This window comes from Anser cygnoides, chromosome 2 (genome assembly GCF_040182565.1).
Source record: "Anser cygnoides isolate HZ-2024a breed goose chromosome 2, Taihu_goose_T2T_genome, whole genome shotgun sequence".
NCBI classification, from domain to species: Eukaryota; Metazoa; Chordata; class Aves; order Anseriformes; family Anatidae; genus Anser; species Anser cygnoides.
The window spans coordinates 159,668,901-159,681,134 of NC_089874.1; the positions used below are offsets into that span (position 1 = coordinate 159,668,901).

The 12,234-nt window shown below is 43.7% G+C and overlaps 1 protein-coding gene across 1 annotated transcript in view; it reads left to right on the forward strand.

Annotated features, from left to right (window-relative positions):
* Positions 1-462: 462 nt before the first annotated feature.
* The window catches only part of DENND3 (DENN domain containing 3), a 37,030-nt gene continuing 25,258 nt past the window's right edge, over positions 463-12,234 (forward strand). Inside the window, exons 1-4 of the mRNA XM_013193364.3 lie at positions 463-667; positions 5,590-5,866; positions 6,633-6,748; positions 7,244-7,383. Of these exons, the coding sequence (XP_013048818.3) occupies positions 584-667; positions 5,590-5,866; positions 6,633-6,748; positions 7,244-7,383 (617 nt within the window). The 5' untranslated portion in view covers positions 463-583. The remainder of the gene's footprint in view (positions 668-5,589; positions 5,867-6,632; positions 6,749-7,243; positions 7,384-12,234) is intronic.

A 12,234-nucleotide genomic window follows, 5' to 3' on the forward strand; every position in this document is an offset into this window, starting at 1 on the left:
TGCAGCCGGCAAAGGGAGCTCATAAAAATAAATAAATCAAACTCTTTGCTTGCCTTTATTCAGGTACAAGATGGCGTTAGTCCCAACCCGACTCGAACAGGAGCCACCAAACGGTGGGGCGCCTCTCCTAGATCAAATCAGAATTCGGGAACCAAAGCCATCCTGGACGAGCCCCCAGTTGTAATAAATGCCTAAGTCCCAAATAGGATTGCAATCAAAGTTTACACCCCTCAGGCGGGGAGCGGCTTCCCCGGGAGCTTTCCCGGAGGCGGAGCCGGGACGAGCGCCATGCGTCGAGCCACACTCCCCCTCAGCCGGGGCGGTCACAAGCAGCGACGCCCCGCCCCGAAAATCCCGCCTAACTCCCTTCCGCGGTTCTGATTGGCCATATCCCTCAGAGCGACGGGAAGACTGACCAATCAGAAAGCGAAACTCCCTGAGGGGAGAGGAGGGCTCGGAGCCGCCTGAGGGAGCGGCGCCTGCCCGGGGCCGCCTGAGGGGAGGGGACGGGCGGTGCTGAGGGAAGCCGGCGGCGGTGGTGTGCCGCGTCCTCCCGTCCCTTGCCGCCCCGTGCTGCTGTGCCATGGAGGACGTGCTGCCCTCGGGCCTGTTGGAGGTCTGCCTGATGGTCGGCGTGCCCAAAGAGCGGCTGAGGGCGCTCCTGCAGGTGAGGGGGGGTCGGTGGGCTGAGGGGGAGCGGGAGGCAGCCTCCGTGGGACAGCCTCTGCAGTTTCTTCCCCGGCTTTTACCTCATGTCCGAGCTGGGCAAACTCCTCCCTGCCCTCCCTGGGCATCTCTCCGCAAGTGTTGACGCGAGTGAAGCACCTGGGTTGCCTTCTTGCTGTCATCGGATGCAGCAGAAACGCTTGAAAAGTTGACAGGAGACCGTCAACAGCAGGGAGAATTCTGCAAAAACGTGAAGTAATTACGCTTTTTGGAAGGTCTGGGCTTTGGCGAAGGGTGCCAAGTAGCTTTATATAAGCTAGAACAGCAAAATGCTTGAATAGCGTGAATCCTTTACAGGTTAACATCCCATTTCCCATCTGTGGTGGAAAAAAAGCTAGAAACAAGAATAAATACCCTCAGGATAACATAAAGGTCAAAATCCTGGTATTGAGGTTAAGGTTGGACTCGTTAAGTGCTCCCAATTACAACCTGTTTGATTCAGGTACAACAGGAGTCGATAGGTTGGACTCAGCCTAGAATATTTGTAATGTGCTCGTGACCTGCCGCTGCACACGTGAGTTAACAATTAAAGTCCTCTGGTTAATTTTGCTTTGTTGGTACGTGCTGATGGCTCTGCTCGAAGCTGTCCGGCTGTGGGAATAGCCGTGGTGCTGCTGGCACACGCTGAAAGCCAAGCTCCTGCTCCCACGGATCTCTGCTGTCTTTCTTCAACTTGGATTTGGCCGTGCGCTCTCATAGCGTTAGATAAAAAAGGCTTTGTTAAACACGGTATTGTTGCTTACTCACTCAGGAGACGGTTTCTGCTGATGTCAGCTTCTTAAGTGATAGTGACTAAAGAGAGGTTCAAATTCCAGGATCTCATTCATGTATACATTCAAATTGGGGAAGTAGTTATGCCATAAATGTTACCACCAGGCTTTTGAAATCGGTGTGTATGTGTTGTTTTGGCATCTGCTTCAGGAGCAGACCCAGAAGGGACGAATTTCCTTTTCACTTTCATCCACTGTTGTATACTCAGTTTGATCTCGTTGCTTCCGAAAACATGCGGAACAATAAGTAGGAAACTGGCTGAAAAAAAAAAAAAAGAAGCCTTTCCATTGTTCTGATCACGTCACATGCTTTGAATCTTTTTGCTCACAATACAAAACGCAATGTCAGAAAGGAAAGTAGCCTCTATGGGTGTGGATGTTACTACAGTAACATCTCTTCAAGCTGTTACACCACAGAATAATTGTTATCTTGGGGAAAGTTTGTAGGTTTATCCCACTTCCTTTTCCTTCCACAGCACTATCTACATGAGAAAATGTTGGGCTATGTTTTGTGTAATTCCAGTGAGTGCAGAAAGAAGAGAACTTCTGACAGGAATAATAAAATGTGGATGAAAACCGGTGATATTTACAGATATAACAGTAGGATAACCTTGTCAATGCTTCAAATCTTGGTCTGGAAATTGTGTTTATGCATTAACTTTATTGCAGCGTGGAGTAATAAAGTCAGTGAGGTCAGTGGGAGCATGATGTTTAAACCACTCCCCAGACAGGAGAAGTTTTAAGAGTTTTTAAGTTTTAAGAGTTTTTAAGTTTTTAAGAAGTTTTAAGTTTTACCTGTTGTCAGTGGGGATTCCGGGAACAAAGAGACAGTTTTGCACAGAAGCTTCTGGGCTGTCACCCGTTAATTGTCCTTATTGCCAAGATAATTTTTGCTCTAAGGTTTCCAGATATAAAGCTGAGTTTTGAAGTGATGCGTGTGACATCCAGGCAGTCTGTGAGACATCTGGGATCTTCCACTGGCTCCATCACTGTTGGGTTTTAAATCTACCCACCACCATTAGTATTACAGATGTTGCTCTTTAATGGCTGCGTTGTGCTTTCTGGCCATCCCAAAGCAGACATCACCACCAAACCAGGTTTTTTTTGGACTTTTTCTGTAGTGGCCTCCCGGAAGTGAGGTGTCCTGTTGTACAGAAACAGCCAGGTGTGATCACATTGAATATTAGTCAGCAGTGTGAGCTTGTGGCAGTGAAAGCTGCTGGGTAATGGCCTGTGTTATCAAGACCATAGCTAGTAGGTGAAGGCAAGTGATGATTATTGTTGTTTTTGTAGCTCAGTGCTCATTCACACATGAAATACTGGTCCACTTTTGGATACCTTGATGCAGACAGCTGCTGACCAACAGGAGGGCTACCAGAAGAAATGGTTTAAGTTACTCGAGGGCTGCAGCACAAGTTAGGAGAATCTGCTTCTCAATGGATTTCTGACACAGCTGCATGAGACCCCGAGCAACTTGATTTAACTTCAAAGTTATCATTGCTGTCACCGCCAGAGGTCCCTTCCTCTAGGGGAAGGCTTCATACCTTTCCCTGCCCGGTTCTTCCTTAAAGAAGCCAATTCTTTGGTGACACGTGAGGTGGAAGTAACTTCTTCAGCGATGGGAAGAGGAGAATGCCATCAAGGAGACACCAAATAGTCGAGATTACACGGCTGAGAGGACGCTCCGTTCTGTGGTTTCAACATTCTGCTTCTTGTTGTTGTCTAAAGCAGTGTGGTCATTGGTTTGTTTTTGTTTTTTGTTTTTGTTTTTAAAAAAAGTCTCTTTTATCTGTGTCGCATGTGGCACTGTTATCACAGGAACATAATGGGTAAATAGCGGTGGAATAAGATCACGGACTTCAAGAATCTTGCAGAATTACGGGAGAGAAAAGGCACTAGTTTTTACAAGAAGCTAGGTATGCTGCAAGGACATTGGTAGTGAAATGCAACAGTCAGAAGAGAAGCATCCCAAAACAGAAGTGGCAGGAGAAGCAGAGAATAAGAAATGCTCAAAGAATAGTAGACACAAGTGGATGTTGTTGGGTTGCTGCCTATGCGTTCTCTGAACTGAGAGGGTAAGAAAATATGACTTGGGCTTTAGACATTAATACAAACTGATCTGACTATTGACAACTGGGTCACTGAGCCAGCGACAGCACTGACGAGGCTGTTCTGTGGGAAAAAAATAAGAATCAAATTGGTGTCTAATGCTTCTCTTGTAGTCCTGGCCATCAAGGCCCTGCCATGTTAGGAGCTGTTAGGCTGAGAGGCCGTTAAATCGCTGGCTGCCATCCAGCGCTCTGTAGCACAGAGATGCCTTCAGAGGCAGTCGGGGATTGCCTTGTCAAAGCAGCCTCCCATCAAAAGCTCTGCGGGGCAAAGCTGCCAAGTTGAGATTGCTGATGTTGGAGTGGCTCTGTGTTTCCCTACCACAACAGCCTCAGGGCTAAGCCTTAATTCTTAACTTCCTTCTGCAGTGCTTAGCAGCGTGGATTTTTTTCTGTTTGTGTTTTATTTTTTTGAGAGGGATCACGTTCGATTTCTCTCTGGTTGTCAGTTGCCAATTAAGAGAAATGACACCTGAAGTTCTTGGCGGGGTATGGCACCCAGTACCCCAATTTGTAAGGTGCTCTTACAGTCCTTACTGTACCTTTTGAGTATCTCAGTGGATATTTACCTGAACTTTTGTCTTTTTCCCTCTATTTCTTTCTACTTCAGACTCTGTTCTGTGAAATAGTAGTGTTATTTTCCCCACATTCTTTATTTCTTATTTTTATGGAAGTATTTTTTTTCTAAGTACGCTATTATAGAGTATGGTGGATCTCGTAATCCAGTAACTAATATATCATGAAGGTAAGTATTCCTTCTCATTTTTCTTGTGATGCTTCACACATGAAGAAGACTGCTGGTGGGTTCATCAGCTGGAATGTGTAAGCTGAGGCTTTCTGTTACAAAACTTTGACAGAGGGGGATGGGCTTCAGTGAACAAACAGAGCCTTGTGTATTACAGCTACCTGAAAAAGTGGGGCAAATAACGAGGCCAGCATTGGTATTAAAGGATTATTTAAAATACAAGTGATAGTTGCATCGTGCCTTAAGGTAAAAGAAGCGGCATGTATGCTTTGTCTGTCTGTAAGGTTGGCAAAAAGTGCACACGGAAAGGCTTGTCAGCCACAGTGAGACTTGCCTTTCCTGTTTCCAAATATCTGTTGGCTAAGCAGAGCTCTCACTTGCTGTTTTTGCCTTGCCAAAAGAATTAAAATTACAGTGAAATAGTTAAAATGCAGCTACTCGTATCAGGTGCATGGTCAAGAATCCAAAAAGCTCTCTGAAGTAGAAGGGAATCTCCTTTTCTGAGGACTTTTCCCACAGTTTTTCAAAGCGAGGCAGCAAGGGCTCTCTGTGCGGTAGTACCTCACAAAGTTGCCTGCTATAAAATGTTGTAATTTCATCTTGGGATGTCTGTTCCACTAGTCATCAGTATAGTTAAAAAAAAAAAAAATCATGGCTTCATGTTTTACAGTAGCTTAACATTGTGTTTATTATAACACCGACTTTTTTTACTTTTTAATCACATTCTTAATCTCTTTATAAAGTTGTTTTGTGAAAGGACCTCCCTCCTTCTCCTGTGGATGTTATTCTGAATCAAAACATAACTTTCCCTGAAATTGAACAAAGACTTATCCAGGGAGTTCAGCTCTGCTTCCTTTATTTTGTTTGTTTGTTTTCATTTATTTGTTGCCTGGTTTGTTTTGCTACATTATAGAGAGCTTATGTTTAATCCTAATGCCTGGAAGGAGGAAATACCTTATTTGATATTTGTTAGTTTTCCTGTGTGAAAGGGATTACTGATAAGGTATGTTTTTGAAAGCTGAAAAATGATTCTTTACCGATTGAAAATGACCAGATTATTCCCCTTGCATTAATTTATTTAAAGTGGGAAATTGGAAGGAAAAATGAATTATTTAGGAAGAGAAAAAGTGTATTCTCAACCCGCAGTTTTAGGAGCAGGGAGAAAAACGGGTTAAAATGGTTCAAAAAACCTAGCAGAATGAGTACCAACTTAACGCATTACTGTTATTATTTTTTATAGGACACTCAAAGAAAACCCCAAAATTTTTTGCCCCTTGATCCAGAAGTTCTTTCTGTATTCGTGCCTCCGTTTATCAGCAGAGATGATATTCACATGGCTAATACAAGCGCTAATAACTTGAACAGAAGTAAACGTCGGTCTTTCCGAAAGAAGAAGGAGAAACCGAAGTTTGAAAACATCAAGAGTGTCAACGGGGAGCAGAAAGCCCCCGACACCGAGGACATTACAGTTCCAAAGGACGTTGATCTTATTGGTTTGCCACAGCTGTGCTTCCCAGGTACTGTATGGCTCTCGATTCTAAATGAGAACTGTTTTAGTATGTATTTCATGACCCATAATATGGGATCATCTTCTCTTTCTTTGTGAATTGCACGGTACAAAAACCATGTCTGCTTGTCAGCAGGTCGGTGATGAAATTAGGGCTGAGCTGTGCGGGACAGACCCGTTAGCACAAGACCCTGTAGCACAAGAAGCTGCAGCAGGTGCAGGGGAGGGAAGCAGAAAATCCCTGTCCCCTACTGGTGAATCTTGGCTTAAATGGACGGGCACACACGCATGTTTTCTTTTTTTCCCCCCCTTTTTTTTAAACGACTCTTTGAATTTTCATTTGCTATTAAGATAGTCATTACTAACTTTATCTTAGAATACGCTAATTAGGCTATTTCCTCCAGGCTGAATTGCAGCAATTTTAACATGCATATTAGTCCTGCAGACCTTACAAATACCTTGAAGGGGGAGTGAAGTGAACAAAACTCATCTATTGTACTTCGCCATTTAAAATGCAAAATAATCGTGTAGTATTTCTTGCTTCTTCAGTAACGTGTGGCTTATAACCTTTGTAATAATCCTTAGATCGATTGGATTGTATATGTGCATTTTAAACCCTTCAGATGACACATTTCTCCTGAAATTAAGTGGAAATGTGCAATATTTGTTATAAATAATCACTTTTCAAGCAGTTGTCACTGTGTGTATATATATATCATTATATATTTTAAATACATGTATATATAGTTTTTTAAAAAAATCTGTCTTCATTGCAGGAGGACTTTATGTAACTTCTGAATCAAAAGAGGACCAGATTCATTTCCTGGTTTTCACAGATGTCTGTGGTAACAGAACATATGGTGTTGTTGCACAGTACTACCAGCCTATGCAAGTATGTTATTTAACTCATCCCTTTATTGAAACATATTAAAAGATATAAAGTAAAACGCTTGGAAAATAACGCTGGGTTTAATTTCTGCGATTAGTTAACAGATATTTTTTCTTAGTAGGAATACAGAACAAATCATACTGTATCACTCTGCTGTAATTTAATGCATTGCTGTTCTAGTGTACTCTGATTAAAATCCATAACAGGTTTTTCAGGAGTTTTGACTGAGTATTTAAGAGCAGCCTTGTCCCTTGGGCACGTTTTTTGTGAAGGCTGTGCCCTCTGTTCTTTCTAAATATCTTCTGTGCTAAAATTCTTTTTGATATGTATGTTTAGTCTTGTAGGCTGAATTTTTTCTGAAGAGCTCAAGGGAGATAGGCATCCAAATCCCCTGAAAATGCAGAGGGAATTGGGTATCATATCTCTTGGGCTCTCAAGAAAATACCAGCCACAAATTCCTGATTAACATAAACGCATTAATCTGTAGTTTCCTTGTAGGGTGGCTGTATTTCCTCAAACGGGCAGCCCCACTGGGAATCTGCGCGGACTGAGAAGAAGTCGGACTGTTTTGTACCGCTTGCTATTTGTGTTATATCCAGATACCCGTATTTTAATGCCCTCAAGGATTGTCTCTCATGGTAAGGCTTGCTATCCTGTGCCTTTCTGCTGGAAATAACCGTGCAGGTTTTCATACATGAGTTCCCACAACGTGCAGAATGCTGAAACAGTTTTAATTTAAGATGCTATCACATGGGAGGGAGTGGAAGGGAAGAAACATGAGGTGAATGTTACCTGGGCAGCAGGAAAACACAAGTTCTAAATATCAAAGCATTTAATGTTTAGATGTGATGACATCTTTGTGTTCTTTGATATTCTTGGTATGCCTAGAAGAATAACAATTTGCAGGAAACAGATGCCTCAGACTTTGTGGCGATTGTTTTGTTTGGTTGGTTTTTGTTTTGCTTTCCATTGGAAGAAGGATGAGTGCAGTTCTGTCACACTGCTGAAAATCACTTCAAAAGCCAAAGACCTCTTTATTTTATTTATTGTGGCCACACAAATGCCACAAGAACGTGAATATATGTATGAATAAGCAGTTAATGACATTTTAACTAAATAATCCAATTTAATTGAGGGAGTACAGTGGCTACCTGGCTGTCGTAGAACTAGGAGATAAAATTGTAGCGTTAGAGAACTTCATGGGTCAGAAACACTCAAACTCTGCCGTGCAGATGGGTTAAAAGATAAGTGAACATAAGTCAGTCTTCTTTAGTAACTTATTTTGAGGTCATAGCCTCTGTATGTTGCTTTGTTGTTAAACTGTTAAAATCTGTATGCTTTTCTGAAGTGGCTTTAAAGCTCCTTGCATGAGGGAGCCTGGCACTGCGTGGTGGACATTGCTGGCTAATTTTTGCTTGCAGAGGTAGAAGATTCCTTTCAGTAAATTTCAGTCAAGCTTTGTAGAGACAAATTTGATGTCAGGTGTCGTCTTTTTGCAGGGATTTGCTTCAGCAAGTGATATTCTTATATGTAAGCTGAAAAATACTAGGGTTTTAGGTCACAGCTTGAGTCTGCCAACCTGTTTCTGCCAGCTGTTGGTGTGCTGGGCAGGTGAGCAGGCAGCAGCGTGTTTCGTGGGTGCGGTGGGTGCATCGCTACCTCCCAACTGGACTCTGTACCTTGGTCGTTTCCCCTGTGGGCTTGAATGTAGCAGAGGCTGGCTTTCCCCGGTTTAGATAAGGGAGTCCTGGAAGAACAAAGCAGTTCTTCCTTCCTCGTAATTCAGATGTTTCCTCCAAAAAGCGTTGATACCAGAAGTGAGTAACTCTTGGCTGCCCTTAAGTAGAAAACACCCACTGCTGTTTTTCATGCTAGTTCTGTCCTGTCACTTTCAGAGCATTAATAAAGGGGTTAAGTGTGGACGAGGGACATTGTAGAAACAGATATTCACAGGCTAGTGCAAAATCCAGATGATCAGTAAATTAGAAAGGAAGCCTTTGTTTCACTTTCTCCTTTCCTGCCCTGATCACTTTTTCCAGTCCTTCCATTTTAGTCAGTTGCATCAGCCATTGGTACTGCAGGAGGTGATTCATTTGCTTTTTATAGTCCCAAACCTCGAATAAATGCTAATCTGTGTAACTGTTACAACTGTATACCTGAGCTGTGATGCTTTGCAATTTATCAGGCCTTTATAATACGCTTCTGTGGTGGTTTTAGTCAGCTGGGCAGCTGAGCTCCACCACAGCTGCTCTCTTACTCCCCTTCCTCAAAGGGAAAGGGGGAGAAAATACGATGGGAAGGGCTCAGGGGTTGAGATAAGGACAGGGAGATCACTCAACAATTGTTGTGACAGCCTAAGCAGACTCAGCATAGGGAGATTAATGACGTTTATTGCCTATGACTAACAAGCTAGAGCAGTGAGAAACTACAGGCAAACTAAAAACAACTTCTCCCGATCCACCCTCTTCTCCCTCATCACCCTGAGGGGCACAGGGGAACGGGGAATGGGGGCTGCGGTCAGTCTATAGCGTTTCGTCTCCACCACTCTCTCACGGTCCCTCTCTGCCCCTGCTCCCTGTGGGTTCCCTCCCAGGGGATGCCGTCCTTCCCGAACTGAGCCTGCGGGGGCTGCCCACAGGCAGCAGCTCTTCAGCAACTGCTCCCACACGGCTCCGTCCCACGGGGTCCATCCCCTGGGAGCAAACTGCTCCAGCACGGGTCCCCCACGGGCGGCAGCTCCCCCCAGACAGAAGCCACCCCTGCAGCTCCCTGCTGCCAAAACCTTGCCACATAAACCCAGTCCAGCTTCATGCTTCTTTTATTCCCTGAACTCAGCCCATACGGGGCCATACTACTCTCTAGCTGTCCACAGGCTGGGAAATAGCATAGGCTCAGTTTTGCAGTTAGGGTGCTCAGCAGAGGTTTATATGGTATGTTCATGAGTCATTTCTTCTCTGAGTGAGATGCTTCCGAGCTGGAAGCAGTCGGTTTGTGAAAACATTTTTAAATAGTCCACTAAGGGAGAAGTGGGAAAATGTTCAGGAAAGCCATGGAAAATTCCAGAGGTTACAGAAGCGTTTCTAGGTCTCCTGTATTTGTTCATAGCAGACAGGAACCAGCTTGCAGGTGGAGTCCTGCACGTGTGGAAAGAAAGTTGCAGGTGGAGTCATCTCTTTAGAAATGCAACCTTCTGCCTCTGGCTGGGTATTTTAAACATTATAATTAAATATTTCCGCCTTGATCACGCATAACACGTTTTTTGCACTCACTTAAAGCATTAGCCTCCGAGGTAACTCTAGATGGCTTCTTCCTGTAAACTGCACTGGTTTCTAAGGGCAGTTCAGATTTCTCTTTAACCTGCCATCTGAGCTTTAATTGGCTTGTAAATATGTCAATAATTATGTGGCAGTTCTCCAGGGTAATAGAACTGCAAGTTGTCCTGTTCATATAGCGGGGGAATTTGCCATTTAGTGGCACAGCTCTCCTTCCGTATCGCTGCTGCATCTGGCTGTAAGATCCTAGTGTGTGTGTGCAGCTGGAAGGAGAGGGGAAGCGCAAGTGGCAAAACTCGGTTCGGTGCTGGCTTTTCCTGCTGAACTGGAAACTCAACTGATTACGCTTCCATATGTTCTTCAGGATTTTTATTTTTGTTTCAAAGCTCGTGATCTCCATGTGCTTTCCTTGACTCCGTTGGACAGATAAGATCAGAATGTCTACCCTTTGGGGTTTTTTGTTTTTTATAAAAAGGTATCATACTGTGCCAGGGTGGAGTTGAGTGGAAGGAGAGGAAGAAGTGGAGAGGTAACATTTTTTTGGTTTTGGTTGTGTTACTGATCTATTTATTTTTCCTCGTAGGGCATCAAACAGTTAGTTGCTGGGATGTGTGGCTGTTCTGAATGGAATATAAGCAATTATAGTAAATGAGACCTCAGTGATCTGTTTTGAGCGTAGTTCCCTGTGCAGCTGGGGTTGTTCCAGCTTTTTGTAACATTACAAAATTTTGTCACTGTTTGCCTGTAAAGCGGAAAGGCAGTTATGTTCATTTACCCCTCTTCTGGGTGCTTTGGCTGATTTATCATTCTGTCAGCCTGGGGATTTGAAAAAACTTGCTGGTGGACCTTAAACCACCTGTTTCTAGTGTGTAGCTCTGTCCTGTAATTACCTGTGGGAAAAATCCTCTTCGTGATTGCTAATAAAGGGCTGATGTTGAAGTAGGTTCTGTTTCTGTTCAGGATCCCGTCCTAGCAAGAGATTTCTGGGGAAATACAAAAATAAAAAGCTCTGCTCTGCAGAGCTCGTTGTCTGCAGGACTTGCAGTGCAGGGGATTGTGCATAGGTGGGTGGTTATTTGTTTTCGTTTAGAAGATTCCTCAGGTATTTTATCATCATTTCCAGAAATGCCATTCCAGGCATTTCCAGATAAAACTTGGGCTCCTAATCTTTATTAAACACATTATTGTACATTATTGTATAGTAAAAATAATAACTGGAAACCAGGCTCAAACTAAAGATGAGAACACAACATCAAAAGTTAGATCCATGTAGGTGCTTTGAACTGCAAGGTGAACTTCCAAACCTTCATCGTAGTAAGGATGATCTTTCACTCACAGAGTGAAATATCCCTGGCAGTGATCTCCCTCTGGACGAGCTCTCATCTTGGATAGATGAATAGGTTCTGTTCAAAAAAGAAATCTTCCAACCTGCACAGGAGTCTCTTCAGCTGCCTTGAGAAAAGTGCAAATAGCTCGCAGCACCGAGGCAGTACAAAGCACCTCTCCTCCCGTGGTCTTGCTTTCTGAAAAATCTGGTTGAGGGCAGTTAATAGAGGTAATGGAAGGTGCGTAAACTCCTTAGCTCCCTCTCTAATGTCTCAGAGATTACCTCCTTTATTTCAGCAGGCATTTGCAGTGTAGAGCTGTCAGCTGCTGTTACACAGATGGGCGCAGCGTGCTGATCAGGAGGCTGTCACAGCCCCTTTTGTACGTCTGCTCCTTTGCAGCATCAGGGTCAGGTAGTTTCTCTTGTAGCACTTACTGGATGTGTCTCCACATGCTTTTTAATCTCAAATAATAATAAAGTAGCAAACAAACAAAAAGCTCTTGGGTCTACCTGTGCTGTTTTTGGTACCTTAGATGTGGCCTAAGTGTGGCAGCATGTTTAAAATGGTTCTGCTGCCTGGATTTCTTTGAGGATTTCCAAATTCCTTTCCCCCTGCCACCTCCACGCCCCTGGTAGCTGATGGACTCTGGGGGATACATGTTGCAGCGTAGTTCTCAGCCCAAGGCAGCTTCCAAAGGTGAATTTAGTAAATCTAAATGTCTTCCTTATTGCTAACGTGCTATAAAGCTTGGTGACACAGAATAGTGTGTCTTTATTCAGGAATTTACATTCCGTAAACAAATATGATGTCTTGACTCTGATGTATCTCTCGAGCTACTCAGTTGCTTTGTAGACTGCTTCCTTTCCCAAGAACGAGTTTTCTGCAAGAT